At 47.7% G+C, this 26,791-nt stretch overlaps 1 protein-coding gene and 1 pseudogene across 1 annotated transcript; both read left to right on the top strand.

Moving 5' to 3' along the window:
* Positions 1-799: 799 nt before the first annotated feature.
* On the top strand, positions 800-17,506 carry LOC144114008 (tubulin beta-4 chain-like; annotated as a pseudogene).
* Positions 17,507-18,449: 943 nt separating this feature from the next.
* Positions 18,450-18,721, top strand: LOC144136284 (tubulin beta chain-like). Its single transcript, XM_077668507.1, has one exon. The coding sequence runs from the start codon at positions 18,455-18,457 to the stop codon at positions 18,632-18,634; it is 180 nt and encodes a 59-aa protein (XP_077524633.1). The 5' UTR covers positions 18,450-18,454; the 3' UTR covers positions 18,635-18,721.
* Positions 18,722-26,791: the final 8,070 nt, after the last annotated feature.

The raw sequence follows: 26,791 nt of genomic DNA, 5'->3' as shown, positions 1-26,791 counted from the left end.
CTTCTAAGCATTTATCCATGTTTAAACGTTTTTCGCGCCAAAAGAACAAAAACAAAAAGGCATGCCGATAGCTTATTTCTCTTGATCGTTTCTTGCGGCAGAGGTGACGTGATGGCGCAGGTACCATTCAGCGATTGGCTGAATTTTCTTTTTTTTTTTTGCTTTAGCTTGCCCTCATTAACGAAATGCTCTTGCTTGACTTGCGCGCGTTCTCGGCACCTGTAGATTCTCGTCCGCGAGGGGGCAATACTGGGCAAGCGAGTAACGTAAATGATGGCGAATTTGAAACCCCGCCGTGGTGGCTCAGTGGTTAGTGCGATCGGCTGTTGGAATCGAGGACGCAGGTTCAATTCCAGCCGCGACGGCCGCGTTTCGGTGGATGCGAAATGGAAAAGACCCATGTGCTGTGCGATGTCAGTGTATGTTAAAGAACCCTGGGTGGTCCAATTTACTCCGTGCAGCTAAAGGCGTTTGGCTCTGCAGCAGCAGCTAGGCAGGAAAGGGACACGTCCTCAGCCCTAGCAACACCGCACCGTCTTTTCAACTCCCCATTTAACTACCCCGCTCTCATAACCCGAATAACGAAGAACGCACTCCACACGGCACGGGTACAAACGCCGTACTCTTTCCTTTTCGTGCTTAGCCCCTGCCTCATGAAAACCGACCGAAGCGACTGGCTGGAGGGGCTTTAAGAAGAGCATTCGCCGCTACATTCTTGAGTTTTAACAGTCTATAGTTGTTTTTTGGCACATTTCTTTCGACACATACTATTTCCTCATTGAAAATTTTGACGAGAAGCATGACGGACGAATACCGTATGTGTTCTAATAGCATACCTACTGTGCAAACGTAAGTTTTATCAAAGGGGCTGCGAATGCTGATCATGATGATAGCATCACAAACGCACTCCCAATGGTGCATGAGCGCTCGAAAACGTTCTGCTCTGTCGTGTAACGCAGCGGCATCGAAATGTTTTCGCCATTATGTCTATGTGCCTTTATGCGCATGCAGACATGCCCCATGTGGCGAACCCACAGTTCCCTGTTCGGTGGCGCTCGTCTGCTCCGCATGCGTTCAGCATTAGAAACTGCGTGGCAGACTCGCTGGCAATGTTCCAGTTCACGCAACGGTAGTAAAATACTGACGGCTGTAAAGAAAAAAAAACCTGGTTTGTATTTTTCAGGCGGCAAGTATGTTCCCCGTGCCATCCTCCTCGACTTGGAGCCAGGAACCATGGACTCCGTCAGATCGGGACCTTTCGGTCAACTGTTCAGGCCCGACAATTTCATATTCGGTAAGCGTCTCTTTTAGCTTCATATCTCCGTTGCTGTTTTAGCATGTACTGATCAAGTTCAGCTCAACGTCATCAGCTGCACGTGTGTGCGCAAAGGTTCGTGGGGAGCCGGGCTTAATTCTAGCCGTCCCTAGCCGGAAGTTTCTTGCAGCAGCTGCTCTTAGCCCATCGTAGTGTTCGTTAGGTTCAGCCACAGCTTAGGGTTAACAAAGGTAACTCGATTTGCTCGTACCTGTGCTCAGAATCGGCATTCATAGTCGGCTGTATAATCTTGGCTGTTTCCACTTTTTCGGTGGAAAATTCGCTGCGTACAAAATACAAGTGAACAGCAACTGAGGCGACCATTGCAACACGAAGCTTGCTGCCCTATGCGCCTGACATACGTTCCTGAGCGCTGAGTTTCCATCTTGAAATATGAAAAGTTATTTTATAAGGTCGGCGAATTTGATCTGAAGGCCGCTTCACTATCATGCGACTGAAGAAAAACTCGCGTAGAAACAGGAAAGGTTTCAGCGCAAAGCGCCTTAGCGGCTACCTTTTTGGTCAACGCTTATTGGCTCAAAACAGCGGCTCCCAGCAGCGCGGGGATATGCAGGTGGCGTACATATGCGCGGTAACTTTCGCAGGCCAGAGCGGCGCCGGCAACAACTGGGCCAAGGGCCACTACACTGAGGGCGCCGAGTTGGTGGACTCCGTGCTGGACGTGGTGCGCAAGGAGGCAGAGAGCTGCGACTGCCTGCAGGGCTTCCAGCTGGCCCATTCCCTGGGCGGAGGCACCGGCTCCGGCATGGGCACGCTGCTCATCTCGAAGATCCGGGAGGAGTAACCGGACCGCATCATGAACACCTTCAGCGTCATGCCCTCCCCGAAGGTGAGCATTCGTCGTGACAGCTTCCGCGCCGCCGGCACGTGTCTTAAGCCAGGACAGCGTCAATACCAGCGAGACGCAAACTTTTGTGGAGGAAAAACGCTAAGCCGCCCGTGTGCTGTGCGATGTCAGTGCACGTTAAAGATCCCCAGGTGGTCGAAATTATGCCGGAGCCCTCCACTACGGCACTTCTTTCTTCTTTCACTCCCTCCCTCATCCCTTCCCTTACGGCGCGGTTCACGTGTCCAACGATATATGTGACAGATACTGCGCCATTTCCTTTCCCCAGAAAAACCAATTATTATTATTATTATTATTATTATTATTATTATTATTATTATTATTATTATTATTATTATTATTATTATTATTATTATTATTATTATTATTATTATTATTATTATTAAACTGCCGTCAGATATGAAGGCTTCACCACGTCCGCATGTGGTGACCTCAGCGAGCTTCTTTCTTTCTTGATGTCTACCTACTACGGTGGTATCGAACACCGCACTCGCGCGTGAAGATGCGAGACTTTACGTCACCCACCGCTGCTGCCAAACGAATGGCGCGAAAACAGCTGCAGAGTGCAAGCGCACGACGGCTGTGACCTTAAAGGGACCATGAAATGGTATACACTGAGGTTAGGAAAAGCGCACGAGCGATCGCTATTCCATCACTCGTCACCGAACAGCAAAAAAATTATAAGCTAGCTTCATTAAAAGACTACAGACATGTAAATTTAGTTACGCGTTTTATTCTTCCATATGATGCTTTAGGCATTATAATACATGGATCATCGTCTGGTATTCGCATACAACCGCTAAATCACTGAGTACTGAATTCCTTCCCTCATGCTGTTTCGGTTTCATCAACCGAACGATGGTTGTGGCATGTAGTTCGACTTTAGATCATGTGAGGCACGAAAAAAACTGCAACATAAACGCTGACACGTAGTTTAATTTCACTGTAACGCTTAAACAAGCCTGCTTCAAGAGCTGGAATGAAAACAAACGACGTATCAGCAGTCATACTGCCGTTTTTTTCCTGCCTCACGATACTCCAAGTCCAACTACACGTCCCAGCCATCGTTCGGTTGATGAAACCGAAACAGCATGAAAGAAGAAATTCAATTATATATTATTTATCAGTCGTAGGCGAAAACAACGCGGCGATACATGTATTCTAATGTCTAAAGCATCATTTGAAAGCAGAAAACATGCGAGCAAATTTTTGGTGTCTACAGCCCTTTAACACCGAAGATATCGGCGATTAAAAATGATGCTTCTTAGCTTCCCTCAACTCTTACACAACGACGTGCCGAAAAAAAAATGGCTAGCGGTTTATCATTGCTAAGCACGAAATAGTGCGCGAAAGCATGGTGGGCCTCCCAAATTTTGAGGGTGGGCCAAACCCATTCTGGGGGTGTCGCATGTCGGTCCCGAACGTAGGTCAATTTTCAAATTTTAGGGGGTGGGCCAACTCTTATTTTTGGAGGTGGGCCAATTCCATTTCGAGACGAAGTGAAGCCTGTCTTCCACCTGAGCACAGCCAGATTCGCCGGCAGTCGAATTCGGTCAAGGTCATTCGAAGGCAAATTTCGGGCTTCCTAACCATGTTTGGGACATTCTTCATGTGCCATATCAGGGCCGCCGTGGTGGCTGAGTGGTTATGGCGCTCGGCTGCTGGCCCGAAAGACGCGGGTTCGATCCCGGCCGCGGCGGTCGAATTCCGATGGAGGCGAAATTCTAGAGGTCCGTGTACTGTGCGATGCCAGTGCACGTTAAAGAACCCGAGGTGGTCGAAATCTCCGGAGCCCTTCACTACGGCGTCCCTCATAGCCTGACTCGCTTTGGGACGTTAAACCCCCATACACAATATACACCATCATGTGCCACACCATGTGTTGCTGTCCTTACCCTGCAGGACCATCCCCAGAATTGAGCTTCATTGCCATGCACACCCATTTCCTTACTGTGTCTGGATGAGTCTTCATTTTCTCCGCGTGAGACATCGTCGAAATCGTTAGGGGTTGGCTAGGATTGCTTTCGTGCTAACAGAAAACAGGTCGGGGCTGCGCAATCCCGCCCACGCCACCTGAGCATGCCCAATGGGCAGTGGGCGTCAGGCTGCCCAGTGACTGAGGAGCGGCTTAGTGTGCTAAGGCAAAGAATGCGAGGTGAGCTGTCGCCCTAGCAGACTGCGAGTCAGTGCGAGCAGCGATTTAAATAGAAATTGTAAATTATAGACATGCTGCACCATCATCATCACCATAAGCCTGACTAGGCCCACTGCAGGGCAAAGGCCTCTCCCATGTCTCTCCTATTAACCCTGTCTTTTGCCAGCTGCGGCCACCGTATTCCCGCAGACCTGCTGCATGTTTGCAAACAAACAAGGTGTCACTGCAGTCGCTAGCGGGCTCGCGGTAGGCTTGTAGGCGCGTTGTCGGTTTCTGCGAATCACCAAGTGGTTGATGCTGTTAATGCTTTGAACTTCGTAATTTCTCGAAGTGCACAGGCTCGCGTTGACCACGTACGGCCTATTCAGAGATATTGTTTGGCACTGTGTGTTGTATATATGATCAGTTGCAAACAGAAAGCGTTGCTGCCGTTGATTTCTACGCTAGACGTGGAATAAAATAACCACTTTTTGACGCTCTGTACAAGCCGGAATAATTCCACTTCGGGATAGCAGTGAGGAGAAGCTCTGGCGTTGTTTCGGCGGAGCAGACGTGCGCTCACCGTCACTTGACACACGTGCTGCGCAGCGAGGCAAGTGGGGACAGCGTCGTGTCTCCAGTCTCCTCTGTCGCGTGTAAGCGCTGCTTTTCGCCACAAGATCATGCACCAACGAGGCCGATTTGTCACCTTATTAAAATGGCCAAACTGATCGCAATTTTTTTGTGCAGTAGAAATTTAGAAAATTACGCTTTTTAGATGTGTGGGCGTCGAAGATTGAGCGAATCGCTCTTCTGGTGGCCTCGGCGCATCGCGAATTCCACGGGTTTCCGACGACGGTGCACCACTATCTTAGTATCACTTGGAAGCGGAATGATCAGAAGATCAGAGGTTCCATTTATTGCAGTGCCTCATTTCTTTGACCAAAAGAAAAAGCTACGAGGGTGAACGAAGCCAACGAGAGAATAAACTTTAAGGTTGGTTTTCTCAGCTTTCACGTTTTCTACGATTGGCATCACTCATCCCTTCGTAATTTCGTAACGAATAAAAATAGAATGATTATATTTGCTGCGAATGAATCCTGAGACGTTGATTTATTTATGGTTTTGTTTATGAAGGTTTAACGTCCCAAAGCAACTCAGGCTATGAGGGACGCCGTAGTGAAGGGCTCCAGAAATTTCGACCCCCTGGGCTTATTTAACGTACGCTGACATCGCGCAGTACACGGACCTCTAGAATTTCGCCTCCATCGAAATTCGACCGCGGCGGCTGGGATCGAACCCGCGTCTTTGGGGTCACCAGCTGAGCGCCATAACCACTGAACCACCGCGGTCCTGAGAGATTGAGTAGTGTAATAAATCTGACAATTTTTTGTACACATGCAGTAGCATGTTGAAGTTATTTTTCTAAGAAATGTGTTCACGTAAATATGCATGCTAGAGTTTAACTTTTGTTTGCATACGTACTTTGCATAAAAAAAAGAACAGTAGCGTCATCACACAAAGCAGGGCTTTGTGAACATGTTGGCATAAAACATTTGTGCACTTTCTACTTAATTATTCCACACTCGATGACTTGACGACGGTGTTAATTATAATAACCCAACATCTGTACCAGCCAGCTGAAAGTAAAGCACAGCACTGAAATTAGCATAAAAAGTTCACAGTTGTGCCAAATTTGGTTACATCTCATGCATAAATAACGAAAATACTTTCAATTTCCCCGTCTCCTCTCAATCTCGCTGCATTGTTTCACCCGACAGTTTCTGTTAGTGTACCCCCTAAATGAAACGTTTGCATAGCCGCCGCGGTGGCTCAGTGGTTATGGCGCTCGGCTGCTAACCCCAAAGACGTGGGTTCGACCTCGGCCGCGGCGGCGGTCGAATTTCGATGGAGGCGAAATTCTAGAGGCCCGTGTACTGTGCGATATCAGTGTATGTTAAAGAACCCCAGGTGGTCGAAATTTCCGGGGTGCTCCACTACGGCGTCCCTCATAGCCTGGGTCGCTTTGGAAAGTTAAAACTCCATAAACCAAACCAAACCAAACCGAAACATTTTCCTAGCAACGCAGGAGTCTGATTGAAAGACGCAGGGGCTCAAGCCGAAAAATTCCACTCGCCTCCAACTACGTGTGCTGGACGCAGCTTCGTGTGCTCTCATCTATTTGCGCTAGCTTTATGAGATACTTTGGAGGCCGTTGTCATGCGATGGCAAAAACGAAGACAAAAGCACGCTGCAACTCGGCCATATACCTGGGGTGAAGAAGAAGAAGAAGAAGAAGATTCGCTCGGCCTCTCGGCACCTCTTGGCCACCGTGAGACGACCAGCTTGGCTCTGTTAGGAGAACATCGTTCGACCCAGTGGCGTTCGTCCTGTTCATCGCTGCCCCGACGGCTCTGCTCTGCTGGGAACGATCGGTTAAGTTTCGGGTGGCTGATTGTGGCATTTTCTCTCTGCGTCTTTGCGCGGTAAGGCAGTAAGCCCGGACTATGTCCACCCAGTCTCCCGGCCAGGGGAGTTCCCTCTGGTCGGCTTCTCTGTCAACTGATCTCCTACCGTTGGAAGCTTTTTTGCGCAGTGGTGTCGGCAGTATCCCTGTCGCGCTGGTGCCTAAGGATGGTGGTGCTATCAGGATGAACAACCCTGGTGCTGTTCGGGCTGCTCTCCAGTCGACTACTTCTCATTATGAGTCAGGTTCGCCAGTTTGGACGTGGTGGGATTCTGTGCAGATCGCCAGACCTCGCCTGTGTAAGAGATTTACTAAACTCCTCATCCTTTGCCTCCCTTCGGGTAAGTTCTTTCATCCCTTCTCATCTGGCGTGCACGAAAGGTATTGTACGAGGTGTAGACTCTTCCCTGTCTCCGGCAGAGACTCTTGAGCTTCTGTCGGCTGCAGGTGTTGTTGCTGTGCACCGCTGTAGCCGGGATGTAAACAACGTGCGGATGCCCACTGAATCAGTGATTGCTACCTTTGCCGGCACTTCCTGCCCCTCTGAAATCAAGGCATGGCCTCTAATTTTTCGGGTAGACCCATTATCATCTCGGCCTCTGCAGTGTAACAACTGCTGGCGTTATGGACATAGCGCTGGCGGTTGCAAATCCAACTTGAGGTGTTGCAACTGTGGGGATGGTCAAGCAAAAAGCACCTGCACTGAGGAGAATGAGAAGTGTTGCCTTTGCGGTGGTGCGCACTCTGCAAACTACTCAAATTGTCCCTCTCGAGCTCAGGAAATTCAAATTCTGGAAATAATTGACAGGAAACGCTGTTCGCGCCGTGACGCTATTTCAGAGGTCAAAGAACGTGCCCGCGGTTATGCCGGTGTGACCGCTCGGCAAGGTGTCATGCTAGACTCAACGCTGTCCCAGGCAATTGCGGCTGCTGCGGAGGCTTCGATGTCTAAAATGGTAGAAAAGATTGTCGCAAGTGTGTCGGAGTGCTTTACAAATGTTCTAGAGACTCAGATTACACATGCCGTGCAGGCTAGTTTGGCACCTCTTTCGACAATTCCCTCTCCTCTTATCCGGTCTCAAATTCCAGTAGCATCACAACCCCAGGAACAAACTTCTGTCCCTTCCGCTGTACCTACCTCGGGTACTTCGAGGGATGTTGATATAATGTATGATTCCGAGATGGTGGAGCCTGATGCGCGGCTTCTTAAGCGCAGTGGGTCCCCCATGTCTTATTCGTTGTCTTCTCAGGGCACCCAGCCCAAATCAAAGAAGAAGCAGCTTGGCACTAAACCCAAGGATACCATTTTGGAGCAGGCAGTTGCTGCTGCTAGACTTTCGCAACCATAGCGTCGTTGCGAGTTCTGCAGTGGAACTGTCGCTCTATTCTTTCCGCTTCCACAGATTTACACTGCCTTTCTACTCAGCTTAATCCGGATGTCATAATTCTGCAAGAAACGTGGCTTTCAACTGACAAACATTTTCATATCAAAAATTACCGGTCATTTCGCCTAGACCGCCAGTCAAGAGGCGGGGGTTTACTAACTTTAGTCTCTTCAAAATTTTGCCACAGGGCTGTGGTATCTCTTCAACAAATGTCTCCTGACTGTGAGATTTTGGCGATAGACTTTGTACTTCCTCGGTGCTCTCCATTTTCAATAGCAAATTGTTATTTCCCCAATGGAGTCCAGGATGTTAGACCTCTGGATTTTTTACTCGTAAACTGTAAAAACCCAGTTCTCGTGGCTGGGGACTTCAATTCTCACTATGTGTCTTGGGGTTTTAGGACTAATTCATGCGGCAAGCGCCTTTGGGACTGGGTTTCTGATCACAACCTGATGTGCTTAAATTCAGGATCGGCCACTTATCTTCGCTCACACACTCAATCTGTTTTAGATATCACGTTCATTAGTCCTGGAATTGGCGTAACAAATTGGTCGACAGTTGATAGCGGCACTTCAAGTGATCATATACCTATTCATTTTGATATCATATGTCGTGTTACTCCGGCGTCTTCTCAGTTGCGGTCACATGTAAATTATGACAGATTTCAGACGGCGTTGCGCTCTGCCCTTGCTCCATGGTCCAACATCGCCGAGGTCCACCAGTCAGTAAGAATATGTCTGGCTATTGAGGAAAGCCGTAAAAAGTCGGAGTTCCTGGTGAGGCCAATAAAAGGGAATTCTTCTAACTGGTGGAATGCGGACTGTACAAGAGATTACAGGCGGAGGAAGGCAGCATGGAAAAGCTTCTTCATAACCAATGTCCGAATAACTGGAGTGATTATAAATCTATTGCAGCCACCTTTAAACGCACAGTTTCTCGCGCAAAGGAAAAATATGACTCAGAACACTTCGATTATCTTTCAAAGGCGGACAACCGACGTGCACTATTCGGTTTTCTACGGTCTAGGAAACAGCTCATGTCCTCTCATAATTTTCAGTCATTAGTTATGTCACCTGTAGAAGCTATCCAGGCGGTTGAATTAATAGCCACAGGCCTGCAAAAGCGGTTCTCGTCTTTACTACCTATGCGACCATTGTTGTTTGCACCAGTCGTACCAAATGATAATGCCTCACAAGTAAATCTATCAGAGCTTTCACAAGTTGTCCAGAGATTGCCAGCTGCTGCTACTGGCCCTGATGGTGTTACCACAAAGATGCTCAAGTTTCTATTTGAAGAGTCTCCCAACTCCTTATTGCACCTAATAAACTACTCTCTCAAACACGCTTGGATACCTTCTGAGTGGAAGCTGTCCAAGGTGATCCCTTTACTTAAAAATCAGGGTGGAGGCTATGAATTGGATAATATTAGGCCAATTTCTTTAACATCAAACGTGGTAAAGTTGATAGAAAGGTTGTTACTAATTCGGGTGTCAGCCATTGTGGACCGCAAAAGTATACTCAGCCCGTGCCAACTCGGATTCCGGCTACGGTGTTCGATATGGAATGTACATGCTGATCTTGAGAGCAGAATTCTCCTTGCTCGTCGTCAACGCCTGGTCGCGGCTTTGGTTACGTTAGATGTCGCCAAAGCTTACGACAGTGTAGAACACTCCATCCTGATACATAGGCTACAGTCTCTTCAATTTCCAGATTATGTAGTTGCATAGATATCTGCATTTCTTCATAACAGGGAATTCTTTTGCGTCCATAATGGTGTTCATTCAGAGAGGTATAGACAAACGCGAGGTGTACCGCAAGGAGCTGTTCTTTCTCCTGTGCTCTTTAATATTCTGTTAAGCTAAATTCGTCTCCACCGCCATGTACGCACTTACGTCTAGGCGGACGACATTGCGTTTTTTGCTGCTGCGCCGGATATACATTCTCTGTATGGTCTGTTGCAGTCATATCTGAATACACTTGAGCACTGGTTGAGCGCATTGCACCTGAAGTTAAATGTTGGCAAGTGCGCTACTCTTGTTTTCCCTCTATTCACTCCTGTAGTGGTCTTCCTCACTTGCCAGTTAAAAATAATACCGCAGGTTCAATCCCTAAAATACCTAGGGGTCATTTATGACAACAAACTCACCTGGCGACCTCACATTGACCATGTCGCGGCGAAAGGGGCTCGTGCCGTGGGCATGTTACGGAGATTATGTCATCACCGGTACGGCATGCGCAGAGATGCGCTATTAATGATCTACATAATGTATGTCAGGCCAATTTTAGAATTTGGATCAGTGTTGTTTTCAGGCTCGGCTACATATAAACTTCGCCCTCTCGTCCTTTTAGAGAGGGAAGCACTTCGCATGTGCCTCGGCCTTCCAAAATGTGTGGCTATCAATGTGCTGTACCTTGAAGCCCGCATTCCGTCTCTCTTATCACGACTTCAATTTTTAACTGTGCAAACTTACCTCAGGATCTATGAATCCCATTTCCACCGTTTCCAAAGCATTTTCTGCTCTCAGCCGACCTCCTTTTTTGGTGTCCCCTGGTCTCGTTTCAATTCCCCTCAGGTAGTGTTTGTGCAAAGATTACTTCAGCCTTTAGATGTAAACATTTATGATATCCTTCCTGCGCTTCGGAATGGGCCCACTATCCACATTGTTTTCGACGACATATTCCCAAAAAATGCAAAACTTTTGCCACCGAGTATTCTAAATGGCCTTCTAGAAGATCATCTGAGGACCCTACCAACCGATATAGCAATAGCCACTGATGCATCGCAATGCAATGAAAAAGCAGGTGTGGGAATATTTTGCTCCCATTTAGACTGGTCCTTTTCTCTGCGCCTTCCAGATTTCACCCCTATTTTTCAAGCAGAGTTTCTAGCAGTTGTACTTGCTCTACGCAAGCTAGACCCCTCTATTACAGCAGTTGCAGTAATTACTGATTCTTTATCTTTGTGTTCGTCCCTCGCTGCACAGGTTGACGGTCCCATTTTATCAACTTTCTTATCCCTACTTCCTCCGCATTTGAGTCTTGTTCATTTAGTATGGGTTCCCGGCCACAGCAGTGTGACAGTAAATGAGATTGCTGATAATCTCGCAAAGGCTTCCCTCAGCGGCCCCGTGTTGCCAATCATCCCGGCTACAGCCTACATTACAGCATCTAGATTTCGGCGACGTGCGTTTTTAAGCTCGCAAGACACATCACTTTTAACATCGGCGGATTATGAGCACCTTAAATATTATTGGAACAGGAAAATTTGTTGCTCTCGGCAGCTTGAAGTATCACTGACGAGGCTACGCTGCCGCATCCCCCCTCTAAATTTCTATTTACACAAGTCGGGTTTGGCGCTCTCTCCCCTTTGTGCATTTTGCCGTGAGCCAGAATCCATTGAACATTTTTGGCTATATTGTCGCCGATTCAACTCACTGAGAAAAAGGTTGCTGGAGGAGCCCTTGCAGCATCTTGGCCTTAGTTTGAGCAGCCCGCTCTTGCTATCATTTGGCGCCACAACATTTGGGTTCAGCCACAGATCTGTTTGCACCGCTGTTCAAAATTTCCTGATAGAATCTCACCGACTGCCTTGCTAAGTGTTTCAACCTTTTCTTTTCTATCAATTGTTACATTTTGACTAAATCATTAATATTTAATCACTCTCTTTATTATTATTCTTAAAATTTTAAAATCAAAACACTCATCCCTTTTCTGTTCATGACGAAAAATTCACCGGTGTTATGCTCCCACGTGCTTTTCATTTTTGTTAACTGCGTTCAGGTGAATAGCCACCCGATTCTTGGCCGATCCCCCAGTGTGGGTATGTGCCATCTTTTGATAGGCTAACAACAACAACAACAACAACAACTCGGTAAAGAAGAAGAAAGGGCCCTTCCTTTCTTTTTAATCACTCGTAAATTTCACCCAAGGCCAAATAGCTTGGCACCATTTACCCTATTCTATGGGGTCTCCCCACTGAACCCTGGCCAATCCCCCGTCGTGGGTATGTGCCATGTCACGAAGGCAACAACAACAACGGCCCTTAGTGTCCATTGTGCTGATACGACCCGACGCTGTTCTACGGCTGTTCTATGTCGCCTCCCGCTTCATCTGGCCTCGGTGCTGAAGCGTGTCTTGGTGCTGCTGATCCTGTAAACTCCTGGTGAGGCCGTTCCGCGAGTGGGGGATTTGGCCAAGTTTTTTCCCTTTTGGATGTAGGCTTCATGTTTCTTAGGCTTACGGACATGGCTATGTCTTCCTCGGGCACAGGTCCAGTAGCCTGGTTCGCCAGTTTGCCTAAATTCTTTTTGCCAAGCCTGTCCCTGTGGCTCTGGTCCCTGTAGGAGATGGTTTAATTAAGATCAAGAGCTCTCATATGATCCAGGAGCAGCTGAAGGCAGCGACCATTCGATATCTTGAGGTTTCCGAGGTTCGACCATTTGCCAAAAGAAGAATTCTGTGCAAATCACCTGATTTGGATTGTGTTGCAGACTTGCTGCAGTGCACCTCTTTTGCCTCACTCCTGGTGAAAGCGTTTATTCGCGAGCAACTCGCCCGCGTAAAAGGAATAATCCGCGGTGTGTATTCCTCCGCTACGCCAGAAGAAATTCTTGGACTTCCATGATGCCGGTGTGGGCATCCTCTCAGTTTACCGCTGCAACAGAGGCTGGAGGCTCTCGTATTCCAACTGAGTCTGTTATAGCAACTTTTGCGGGCTCCTCTTGCCGATTGGAAATCAAAGTCTGGCCCATTGTCTACCGTGTTGACAAACTGCAGCCCCGTCCATTACAATATGTAAGAACTGCTGGCGTTTTGGTCAGAGTGGCAAATCTTGCAAGTCGGCATCGCGCTGCCGCGTTTGCGGCGGTGCTCATGCTTCAGACGTCTGCACTTCTAAGTCTAATCTCGCAGCTGACGATCCCACCTGCCCAAAGATGAACAGTGTGTCTTGGACATTATTCAGCGCGATAGGTGCTCGCGCGCGGATGCTTATGCCCTACTTGATTAGAAGCATTGTGCTTTAAAGGTGAGCGTGCCCTTGGCCGGTTGGAGAGGATCAGCAACAAAAAATTTGGTATGAGTCGGAACACTTTGCTCTTTCTGTATAAGACATGTGTACTTGAATTTGGCTCTGTTCTCTTTTCTGGGTGCACAAGGTACAAGCTTGAACCCCTGTTTGTTATGGAGCGACGCGCTCTGCGCCTTTGCTTAGGTCCGCCTAAATCAGTTGCTAACGCTGCGCTGTACTTGGAGGCGCGGATACCTGATCTAAATTTGCGGCTCAGCTTCTAACTGTGCGGACGTTTTTAATGTCTTTTGAGCCTGTTCCTAAATTGGCTAACCCTATATTTACAACGAACCCATCTCTATTCTTTGGTAATTTTTGGCCTAGGTATAAGCTTCCTCAGGTTGTGTTCACTAATTCCCTGCTGTCAAAAATTTCTGTATCAATAAATTCTGTAGTACCAGTTAACCACCGCCGGGCTGATACTGTAGTCCCCTTTGACGACAACTTCCCAAGGAATGCTAAGAATCTGCCTGCAAATGTTTTAAATGGGCTTATTAAGGAGTGTCTGGATAATTTCCCTAACCATACTGCCGTTTTTACAGACGCCTCCCAGAAAAATGAAAAAGCAGCCATTGGCATTTACTCAAGGGCTCTTGAATAGAGTTAATCATTTCGGGCTCCTGACTATACCCCTATTTTTGTCGCCGAGTTTCTGGCCATTGAGTTGGCCTTAATAAGGAATCCCTGCAATATCTCTCAGGTTGTTATACTTTCAGACAGCCTTTCCGTCTTGATAGTGCTCGAAAAATCGAGAGATACTCCTATGAGCCGTTCCCTTCAATTTCTTGTTCCACCACACATTACAAAAGTACGCTTTCACTGGGTCCCTGGGCACTGTGGCATTGCTTCTGATGAGAGAGTTGATTTTTTTGCAAAGTCCGCCCTTGGTGGACCTATTGTCCCGTTCGTCCCTAATACTGTCTACTTGACTGCAGCCAGCGTCTCCACTACTTGAGCCATGAGCCTCTCCTTGCTGCAGCGAATTTTCAACACCTGGCATCTCCTTGGAGTGCGCGGATGTGCAGTTCAAGGCAATGTGAAGTGTCCACGACCCTACTGCGCTGCAGAATACCGCGACTAAATCTCTACTTATGTCGATCAGGGATATTTCTGACCACCCTCTCTGAGTCTTTGGCGAAATTGAGTCCATAGATCACTTTTTCCTCTTTGCGGTTAACTTCTCGCCGTACAGCTTACTTAGAGATCCCCTCGCTCGACCGGGGCTTGCTCTATTTATTCCGATTCTCCTCTCCTTCGGGGCAAGCGCCAAGGGATATGCATTGAAACCAGTGTGCGATTTTATTCACGAATATATAATTGCATCAGGTAGATTCCTCTGCTAGAATGAGAATTCCCTGCTTTTTCATTTCCGTTTTTTTAATCTTGATTTTTAATCAAAATTCGAGTCTAGGTCACAAAATTATCTAATTACACTACTCCTTGGCCATGAGTGCGTTTGTATCAGCATTGCACCCTGGCCAATCCCCCGCCGTGGGTATGTGCCATTAAGCCTGAGGTCATCATCATCGTCATCAACTCGGGCAATGCGATCGCGGCTGCTTCTTTCCAAACAAGCTTCGCGATCATGCACCGCCTCATGAAACAGCTTATGACATATGATGCAGTGAAAAAGCACGTGGCTTTTAGCACACGTACAGAAACATGCCAACGTGGCCGTGCAAAAACGACACAATTTGGCAGACTTCTTTCTACACAGACCAAGTAATTATGTCGGCCATATTAAGAAATGGTCTGAAGTGAATATTAAGTGCCATGAACGCGGCTTTATATGATCGTATAACTTCCACACACGTTTAAACATTATCTGCTATCAACAAAAGACCGCATTCCTTGGTGGTGATTCAGCCTGTCAGCGCCCAGTGAACACCAAAACGGCTCGACGTGATAATTACGTGCGCAGACATTTGTGTTTTTTTTCCCTTAAGCAATTATAAGCGTACTATGCTGATGTTCAGGAGAATGAACGCAACTCCCCAGCTACGAAGTACATTGCCTGGAAGCGGCGATCGAGGCCCAGACTTCGCGCTTTACTACCGTGGCCCATTCCTTAATGCGGTATCTATCAGCGAGAAACATATCGAGGCGCGGGCATGATGCAGTTGCGCAGTCCCGACAGCAGCTGCAGCAGCTGGTGGGCACAGGCAGGCGGAACCTATTTTGCCTGCCGTGCCAAAGGCGCTACTGACATCAGCGCCACCGCATCTGCATGACGTCGGGGCGTGAAGGAGGTGTGTGTAGGGTCCACGCAGAGCTTTTGAATTTGACTCGAATTAATACTGACAAAGGCCACTTCTACTGATCGCTGCCCTAGAATTTGACCATCAAAATAATTTCTTGTCCCTTTAATGCTCGACAATGGTAGCGAGAAATCGAAGAATCACAGTGCTTAAAAATGAGAAAATTTTTCTTGTGCATAGATGTGGTAGGCTTTGCACCACGTCGACAGAAAGTGCGAATTCAAGCGCATTCAAAACTGCAGGTCTCCGACACCGTCGTCGAGCCCTACAACGCCACCCTGTCCGTGCACCAGCTGGTGGAGAACACCGACGAAACCTACTGCATTGACAACGAGGCGCTATACGACATCTGCTTCCGAACCCTGAAGCTCACCACTCCCACATACGGGGACCTCAACCACCTGGTTTCTGTCACAATGTCCGGAGTCACAACATGCCTCAGGTGACGAAGCTTTCTTTTCTCAGGGATCGTAGTCTATTACTGTCACTCGACATCTCTATATGCGAAGCTGTAGTGAGTGGCACCGATCACTGCCGTCTAAGAATGGCCCGATGCCCACAATGGCCACAGGCGCTTAGGCCTGCAAACTACTTCACCACACCTGAAGAGGGAATAGCTTGTGTTGTGTATAACTTCGTAGCACAATTGGGGACATGAATGGCGCGGCGCCTGCAGGCCCTTGTTCGCGGTGCATAACGCAAAAAAAAAACAGTCTTAAAGCAACTTAATTAACCATACACACGCAGGTTTCCCGGCCAGCTGAACGCTGACCTGCGCAAACTGGCTGTCAGCATGGTGCCCTTCCCGCGTCTGCACTTCTTCATGCCCGGCTTCGCACCACTCACGTCCCGAGGCAGCCAACAGTACAGGGCGCTGACCGTGCCAGAGTTGACGCAGCAGATGTTCGACGCCAAGAACATGATGGCCGCCTGCGACCCCCGCCACGGCCGCTACCTGACGGTAGCCACCATCTTCCGCGGCCGCATGAGCATGAAGGAGGTCGACGAACAGATGCTTAACGTCCAGAACAAGAACTCGAGCTACTTTGTCGAGTGGATCCCGAACAACGTCAAGACCGCCGTCTGCGACATCCCACCCCGTGGCCTCAAGATGTCTGCGACGTTCATCGGGAACAGCACGGCCATTCAGGAGCTGTTCAAGCGCATTTCAGAACAATTCACTGGTCAGTCATTTATCAGAATTGCTCGAATTACATTCTACTCACAGCACAGCCTGCAGTTCACACGTAGAATCTGCAGTTGCATAGAGCGCCTACTTCATCGTTCAAGGGCAACTTTGGGATTATTATTTTTTTTTAATCTTAAGGTGGCGCTCCCGTAATATTGCTTAAAGCCCTCTCTGTTCGTTGCAATCTGTTGTTAATAGAACTGTGAGTAAAACAATCATCAAAGAGCAAAAAGCAGAAAACCTAAACCAAAACAGGGGTGTGTTGGATGCGGTGTTCTTTTGTGACAAAGATGACGTCACAAACAGTGTCGGGAAAACCTTTGTACGCGCAGTTCACTGACAAACCACAAGCTGCAAGGAACGACCCCGTTCATTAAACATCTCAGATGACAAGCGCGACATTTCCCTGTTCACCAAGTGCAGACCGTGTATCAAGGAGGGGTAATGTTTCCGACGTTACAAATTTAGCAGTGCCCGTAAAAATCACTCATAAAGAGGTAACGAAGCGGCCACCTTTAAAGAGACTCTGAGGATAAATTCAAGTTGGCCTGTATGGAAATGAAGCAGCGTTCTAATTGCGAAAGACACTTTTATCACTACAAAACGGAGCTTCTACCACTAAGGCTAGGCGAAAGGGAAAGAGATGGGCATTTGTTCCCGTGCCGTGGGGAGTGAGCTACCTCAGACCTAGAGTCACTCTACTCAGACCTAGATACCCTACACAATCTCTAGAACTTCCCCCATTCAACCCTGCGCACCTCTAACCCGAACAGTGGACAACCCAAACGAGGACAAAGGTCCGTCCCCTTCCCTAGCCAGGTAAAGGTCAAAAAATGAAATACAGATGCCGCCATCACCGACCGTTTTTGCAAGCAAACTACAGTGCTTGAAGAGTTTTCTTCCTTTTTTGTTTTTTGGTCGTGGATCCCTGAGGCTAGTCTACATCGCTATTCACTAAGCGGTGGTCACGAATTTCGCTTGTCTTGACGTCACGAGTTTGAATCGAGAAGCGGGAAAATTTTTAAATCCAATTTTCTCGACATAATGCGTATTTTGTTGCCGGATAAACATCTACATACCCCATAAAGAGCCGAAAATCGATTTTTACTAAAAGCAAATGTCGGATGTAGTTACGCCCTTTAGATGGCGAGCGTGTGTGAGCACTCCCTCCTCACGCTAATCCGCTCCTCCGCTCAGCATACAAAAGAAAACTTGGATTATTCCACTTCTGTTGCAAGTTTAGGCAGGCCTATTTTTGGACGCCATCGCTCAATCCGATCCTCATGATCGAGAAAGGCGCTTTTTGAAATCGGATACTCAGGAATTATGGACAAAAGTATTTTTAAGCGGGAAGCCGTTCATGAACGCAGTTTTCTCGTATAATGCAAGATTTCACTAAAACAATCAATATATCCGCAGATCACCCGAGGCAGTCTCTTAGTTTTTTTTTCTATTCACGTTTTCGCTATCTTCAAAAGCGTTCCGGTGCGATCGCTGGAAACACTTTAAAAGGAAGATTTTGCTACATATCAGAATAATGGACCATTACCTTCAATATTTCCTTAACAGTGTCTTACAATTTTCCAATTTTCAAAATTTTTGCCGGAGAAAGCTGGACTGGGTGGCGCAGAAACAAAAATCCGAACAGCTGGGTAACTTGGTGGAAATAATTCGTACGGATAGAATTGAACTAGCTGTATAAGTTCCGCTGCAATTCGTGAAAGCCTACAAAAACAACTAATATTCGTGGTGCCCGTCTTAATTTGCAGCCATGTTCCGCCGCAAGGCCTTCTTGCACTGGTACACTGGGGAAGGCATGGACGAAATGGAATTCACCGAAGCAGAGTCCAACATGAATGACCTGGTGTCCGAGTACCAGCAGTACCAGGAGGCCACAGCCGACGACGAGGGAGAGTTCGACGACGAGGACGCCCTCGCCGACACTGCCTGAGACACCGCCACCGAAATTCCCATTTGGCTTGCAGAGTTCCGATAAAATAAACGATGTATATTAGGCAAGCCAGGCTACTGGCCATGGCGAGCATTTGGTTTTACTAGAAAAAAAAAATTGTTTGGTGTGACGCAACACGAAACTATATATATTCGCAATAAAGTCCCAGCATGAGTTGGAAATAACGGCGAGAGCAAGGCTGTTCTATCACTTGGAGGCGTGTAAGCTCCTGTTCTTGTTGCTTGGCAAAAAGAGGGCGCCGCTACTGATGGTGACAGCGCTCCATAGCGCCACAACGAATGCAAGTATGCTGGCGCTACCAACGCGAACGAGGACGGCTTAAAGAAGCCTCGGAGAAGTTGCATGTTATATACAATTAGCAGCTGATCATCAATTTAACCGTAGGTGAAATCTCCGCGACGTGCGGCACGAAGCGCGGTGGTTGCACCATGTGCTCGTATACTGATATTGGGAGGGGGTGGAGGATGTTCGCCCCCAATCCTCAAAGCGAGAGGAAATTTTATACAGGAAAACCATGCTGAACTCAATTTAGTTTTACAAAAAAAAAGTCGAAGAAATGCATGGTTCAAACGGACCTCCCCCACCCCCCCCAACCGCCCTCTCCAAGAGTGACCCCTATCCACGCCCGGTACCGGTGGACCATCAGAACAGAGTTGGATTAAATGCTTCAACGGTTGTTTTCTCATAAATGCGTTTGACCAGCGCAGCTGTTGAACGCTTTCGCGATTGAGTGTAGACCATGGTGTAAGAAAATATTCTTACACCACGGTGCAGACACTCCACCAGCACCTGTGCGGAGCGTGCTCGAACGGCTATTGGGTGTTCGCGGTGACGTACACGCGGTAGGGTCAAGACCAATTTCCCAATCATCTCATCTCACAGAATCTGAGCACCAGGCCAGGGGAACATTAGAGACCGATGGGTACGCGGCGGCAGGGGGTCGAATCCCGCACCTCCCGCAAACAAGGCGGATGGCATGCGCTAGGGCACCGCTACGGTGCACGCCACAAGTGAGCTTCCCTGTAATTAAGAGACTGCTCGAACGCGGAGTCCATAATATTACAAGAACTTCGAGAGGTCCACATACAAGCCCAGAACCTTTGATTAGGTGCTGCCGGACGACACATACTCAATCAGCAATAGGCCTGCATCACTATCTCCGCAAACAATACATCACTAAGAACACTCCCTACCCAGATCTGCACTTCGATCCATGTCAAACCATTACCGAGGAACATGCACCCCCACCGTAATCAAGGTCGGAGAAAGGCGCGCGAGGCAGCGCGACATAAATGGTATGGGGATGCGTTTGGGTGGATGCCACCTGCGATGAGCATGGAGCCACTGCGGTTGTCCGCAACCCCCACATAGCCTCCCTAACTTTCGAGCTTCCTTCAGGCACCACCCCTGAGGGAGCCGAGAAGACCGCTATTGCTCTGGCATACACAAATGTCGGTTACATCATCAGTGAGTCAAAAACAGCCATTCTAAACTATGCCAGGAACAGGGTTCACCACCCTGCACAATCCCTGGTGCACCCCCCCCCCCCCCCCCTATTCTAACGCGCTGAGCTCATGTGAATGCTTGCGCACTTGGGAAATCCCAGCAACGAGGCCGCCGACTCCTTAGCCCGAGAGTCTAGAAGTCGGGCACAGGCGGACCTCGTGGGGAATTTCTCGAAGGAGCGTATGCACTCGCTTGCTGAGCTCACCACAAACTCCCGCGCTGAGTGCCCTCATCTCCCGCCACCCCACCCATCCCTTACTACCGCAAAGAAATCAGTCTGGCGTCCCCTGCAGACGCACACGCTACTTACACCAGCCCATCTCTATACATTTAAGCCGGTACCCCCATATGCACCTTGTGCTCCCGCCCCAAGGCCACCCTTGCACACATCCTCCCGTCATGCCCGGCGTCCCCTCCCCCCGCCGGGCTGGTGCCTCTCCGAACCTGGGAGGACTAGGACACCTCGTTGCGGTCAACGGACCTGACCAGGCAGAAGATCGTCGTCAGCCAGGCGCCGTGTCACAAGAATGGATGCATTGTATTCTTGCTTCTAGGTCATAGATAAGCTTACCTATCGCCATTTTTCCTACACTGAATTATCGATATACCGGTATATCAACTATTTCGTGAACCCCTTCGAGTTTCATAATCCAGGTTCGACTGTAATATTTTATTTACGAACACAAATAAAGTGACCCGTTACAGTGGCTTTGGCGTTCAGCACCTGATCCCAAGGTCCTGGGTTCGATCCCGTCCGTGGCGGCCGCATTTCGATGTAGGCGAAATAAAAAAACGCCCGTGTGCTGTGCGATGTCGTTGTATGTTAAGGAATCCCATGTGGTCTAAAATCCGAAGCCCTCCACTACGGCGTCCCTCATCGCTCGTGTACGAACCACAATTCACAAATCGAGCGCTGAAAATGTGCGTCGCATGCAGCATCAGGCAGAACTGATCCTCTTTATGAGTGGCAGCTTTAAGTGGTTTAACAGAGTATACTGGGGGGCCCGTCCATATGCTACGTTTTCATTTATATTAGCTCTAAGTGGGCCACATGCAAGAATATCTGGTACGGATCCAATTGGGCTTATTTTTGGAAATGTGGCGGAGAGTTTGAAGTCTGCTTCACTTCCGCCACCGGTTGGCCCGGTATATTGCACTACCTCCGCAATCGGCCTTGTCTTCAACGCGTCTTTACTATCCTGTCTTTCTATCCCATCTTTCAACTCTCCTACTATCTGCACGTGGTAGCGATTGTGGCTCGGCTTGAGCCAGTGAGCAGGCCTGTGCACTTTCCTTTTTTCTTCCTGGCAACACAGACAGACAGACAAACCATAGGGACAGGAACTGCCGCAACGTTTATGCCTATGGTTTGTGTGTCATGCATGCTCGCTTGCGGCCTACTTGGAGCTGCCACTTGATTAGGAAGCTAGCGGTTAACCTTTCTATAAGTGTTCCAGTTGGAATGCCCCTCCTATTCCATTTGAAGCTTGCAATTGGTTCCAAGTAAATAATGGGATATTTTCCGATTGAAGCAAACAATTTGTTTTGTGTGGGCCGGCATTACAATTGGACGCTCCAACTGGCCTTCCAATGGGTTCAAAATATACATGGGAGGGCACAACCAATTTTAATGGCCGCCTTCTTAAATTCGAGAAACCGAAACTATGCCGCCATTTCGTCCCCTGACGTCATACGGGGGAGAATTAAGGTATAGGAGGACACAATCAATTTTAATGGCCGCCATCTTGAATTCGCGAAACCGAAACTATGCCGCCTTTTCGTCCCCTGACGTCATACTCACATAGTTCTACCTGGATCATTCCACGCCAAACATCCCAGGCGTTGCGCTCGACCATCTCCAATTTGTTCAAAAAATTCGTGTAAACATCGTAATGTGCGTAATGAAAGCCTGAAGCATTTTTGCCTAAATATTTATTCGTGAAGTGAGGGAAGATTGAATATTCAGAAAAAATGAGAAAACAGGCACTGCTAAATAAGCAAATATTTAGAAAACACTCCAAAAAGTTTTTCATTGACATTTGCACAGATTCTGTCTTTCGATACAATTCGGAGCATGCTGCTTTACACGGCATAAATATTTTTTTAATCGAAAAAAGTATGAAAATGTGTCATTTTTCATTTTTGTCATTTTTTGTTTTAAATATGAACTTTCTCTCGGAAATTCTGGAATAGCCGTTTTGTTCCTGTAGATGTCCAGTACCTATAATAAATTTTACAGGTGATGAAACTGCGGATGCAGAAGGAAAAAATCTAGTTACAAAAAGTGAATTTTGAGCCAAAACACTCGTTAATTTCACCCTGACGTGGTTCAAGTAAAAATACAAACAATAGTGGATTACGTAAAACAGCTTATTGCCTTCCATTTCTGAAGTTTTTATCGAGGTAATTTTTGTTTAAAGTTTAAAGTTGCGTCGTCTCTTAACGCCTCTTCACCGCAGAGCACGATACTGTAGACACTGTAGCCACGCGAAACCTTATAGTCCTTGTTCTTAAGTGAGGTTTGCACTGCAGGCAAGCATGGGAACACTGAGTAGTCAAACAGGTGTTCGTGCGAAAAGATTTTCTTAACGCTGCTAGTGCGGCACATGCCCAAGTGGGCTAGCTGTTTGGCGTGATTCTGTCGCAGTCAGTCATTCTTGTCGGCGCCATGAAAGACGTAATCAGCAGCATAAGAGCTTGTGAGACACCGATCTGGAAATGACTAGAACGATGCGGTGTTGAAACAATCCGTGACGCAGTAGCACCATGTGGTACCTGACCTTTGTGGCCGTCAGAAGCTCATGTCCGGTTGTTTCCGTTGTGATTAGTTTGTTGTATTTGATTTAATCAGTGCAATTTCTACATTAATACTCCAGCGACAACTATAGACGAGACACTATGCTGGTGAAGCACCTTCATGCGAGCGACGCACCTATGCCAACGCCTCCTAAACTTTTCAAGGCCTGTGCCCTCTCTAGCGACGTCAGCACCCACCGTCCTACCTGGGCATTGCCATTGCCTGCGGCTGCCTCCGGTTCTCCATACCGGCCTTTCCGTCCCGTCGCCTCCCGGCTCATTTTTCCCCTCTTGTTACACGCAGCTAGTTCGTCGAGCCAGTCGCCTCGTGGTCGCTTCAGTGCTGTTTTCCTTGCGCCCGTTCTGCGACATGCGGGCTTCGACATGCCTAACAAGTATTGTGTACCTATGTGCTCAAGCAACTACAAGACGGGGAACAAGGTTCAAGTGTTTCCTTTGCCAAAGGATGAACAGCTTTACAAGTGGCTCAGTGCGATTCCCCGGAAGGATTTGTGCCTACTGCCAACAACAAGGTACGAAGCCATTTTCTCTACATGAACAGTATTTAAGGGAGCCATGACAAAAATTAAGCTTTACCTCGATATTAGATTGTACTGCATTGGTAATGTGGTGCGTCGCACTTTTGCTATTGTAAAACAGGTGTGCGCCTTACACTTCCATGCATCCTGCCTTGAACATACCTCATCGTACACCAATCCCCGGACAGGAAAGGTGTTCGAAGTCCCTCTAAAAGTGCCACACCTGCGTCTTGGGTCAGTGCCATCCTAATTCCCTGGCTGTCCCTCGTACCTGTCAAAGAAAGATGCCGTGCCAGCAAGGAGCTCCCCAGATGCCGAAAAAATGCGCCGGGAGGCAAATGTCTTGCTCGTGCTATTGAAGTGCCAGCAGCCTGCTATCGACAAGAACAAATGCAGTGCAAATTTTCATCTCTGCATGAAATTATGGAGCGCTTAAACGTCAAGTGTGTCCCGGTTGAATGGACTATTATTAATCACGCAAACTGTAGCATGTTCTTGAATATTGCAAATGAGAGTGCGCTGGTCCTACAGTGTTCTGTTACTGTTTTCGCATATCTTCGTATCACGGCGTGTTTTCACGGCAACTCAGTGAAACGTTTAGGAGATTTTGTCGTGCCTGACGAAATCGGTGACATCAATGTCCTACTTGACGTATTAAATAAGCTACAGCAGATTTCTGACGACAAAGGTTCATCTGATGGCCTTACTGACCTGATAGTAAACCTCATGGAAAAGATTAACGAAAGCGTCCGCAAAAACAGAAAGGACTCTGTTAAACTTCTGAGGGAACAAGTGTTGTTGCTTGAGAGTGACTGCAGTACTCATCTCAAACAATGGTGCTTGCTTGCATCTGCATACTATATCTCCTCATGCATACAAGGTTTTGAGGGGCTCTGGTTGTTTGACTTTGCCGCATCCGAGTACCATTAGAAACACCTGCTCCTCTTTCCACCTATCACCTGATAACTAATCAGGTGATCAGAATTTTCTTAAATACATTGGCCAGAGGTTTAATAAATTGAAATCGCATGAGAGTGCTGTTGTTTTAATGGCAGACGAGATTCACGCTCAGCCATTTATGGACTTTACGATGCCGCATAAGGTGAGGATTATTTACCCACATCTAGACGATGCAACGCGACCCATGTTTTACATCATTGACGCTGTGTAACTGTTAAAGTGTGCTAGAAATAATTGGCTTAACTAAAGAAATCCTAAAGCCAACTTTTATTTTCCTATGTTTAACCTCACTGACAATTCCGTCCACCCTGACATTATACAGTGGGCATCATTCAAGGATCTCAGAAAGCTTCACAAACTTGAATCTTCTCAGCTCTTGAAGTACAGTTATAGGCTGCCTTCGAAGGCTTTAAACCCAAGCAATTTACAAAGGCAAAATGTTAAACTAGCCTTACAGGTTTTCAACATCTTTGTGGCTGAAGCCTTCGACATGCACTGCGATTTTCCTGTACTTTCACGTGCGAAAGAAACTGCCAACTTCATCAGAATAATTATTCATTGGTGGATGGTAGTTAATGTGAAGATGCCACACAAGGGCTATCACTATCGCGACGTATACGAAGAGCCAATTTCATCGTTGAATGATGACCCTAAGCTATCCTTTTTGAAAGCCTTCAAAATCTGGCTTGACGTATGGAAATTTTATAAACACGAGAATTGCACGCCACAAAGGAAACTTTTAATGCTCTGTGGCATTCAGCATATGCTCTACTTGAATTCTCAAAGTATTGCGTCTATGAGCTCGGTTTTAAGTACGTGCTACTCGGAAAAGTGCAAACAGACGGCCTAGAGAAGAGGTTTCTTCAGTACAGACAAATGGCTGGGGGTAACTACCACATCAGCATCCGACAGCTTCACGAGTGCGAAGGCAGAATTCGCCTCCAAGGCACGCTTCCTGTGATGTGCGCCGGTGACTTCAGCGACGATGAGGTCGGTTGTTTGTCAAGTGCTGCACATTCCTTCAAAATTGCTGAGTTTACAGAAGGTCTGAACAGTTTGAGTTCACGCGCGCCTGTGTTTGGCTATGTAGGTGCTTTTGTGCTCATTCTGTAATGAAAGCCCTGAACTGCGATTTCTGCCGAGAGCAGCTTGTTATGGACTGCGAAACAACAGAACATGATGATGCCGATGTTCACTCTTTGGTATCTATAGCTTGAATCGAGGCAGGCTGGAATTCCCAAGTGCATGTGTCGTCACTGTCGTGATGCACACCGGGGTAATTGCAAAAAAAGCTATTACAACCAGAGAATGCCACAATGTTTCGCCAACACAAAAACCAGAGGAATGTTGTTCAACAACTGGTTATCGAATCGCTGCCAGAGTTTGGCGACCTTGTGACATGCTTGAATGGGCACGTCAAAAAGTATGCTTTTTTCTCGCACGCCACAAGCCTGGTCCAACACTCCATGTTAGCATGCGCTAGCTGCAAAAAATATCACTGTAATTTTTTACTTACTAAAGTTAACTCTTTGGTTACCAGTTTACTACTGGGAACAAAAGTTTCCCGGACGAGAGTTCTAGGAAAAACCTTTATTGTAGATCCACCTCGCTACCCAGTCGCCTGATATTGTATGAAGGCATTAAAGGGACTATGCAATGAATAAAAAGTCACTTGTAAATGTTTTCAATGCTTAGAAATGATGCTAAGAAGCATTCACACCAAGTATGAGTCTTCAGAACTGAGCCAGCAATTTATTATGAACTTTTAAAAACCGTGTTTTTCAAAATTCGCGGGCCGATTGGTGTACTCGCAGTGACCAATTTTGGAACTAAAATCGTGGAACAAAGACGTCACTGTACCATGACGTCGCCAGGCCACCACACACTCTCATTCGCTGGAGCCACAGCAGCCACGACGTCATGGGCACACTTCCGGTAGCCGTAAAATCACCTTCTCGTGCCGCCGCGCGACCCTCTCGCACAAGAGCGAGCCAGGGCATTGCCTTCGCGCATATGGTTTCAATTTTCCTCTGCAGCCTCCGTCGGGAGTTCCGGAGGCACTCGCACGGCTATTCGTGGGCACGCATGGGGCTAGATGCCCATCGCGGCCGTAAAAACGAGCAAACGCGGTTCGTGTTCTCGCCTGCGCTGACGATGTGGGCCCTCGCCATTACACAGAAGTTCCGTATGGTGTTTGGCGCCAATGTTAGTTTTGGGAAATTTCCGAGGTGTCGTTCTGGACCGCGGGGCACGAAGTATCTGCAGAGGTGATGATCTGCAGTGTTGGGGAACGCCGCAACAGTAGGATCCTCCCCGCTCGCCAGAGGTTGTAGAA

This window comes from Amblyomma americanum, chromosome 1 (genome assembly GCF_052857255.1).
Source record: "Amblyomma americanum isolate KBUSLIRL-KWMA chromosome 1, ASM5285725v1, whole genome shotgun sequence".
Taxonomy (NCBI): domain Eukaryota; kingdom Metazoa; phylum Arthropoda; class Arachnida; order Ixodida; family Ixodidae; genus Amblyomma; species Amblyomma americanum.
Note: the sequence above shows the minus strand (reverse complement) of the source record. Positions and strands in the feature narration are given on the sequence as shown.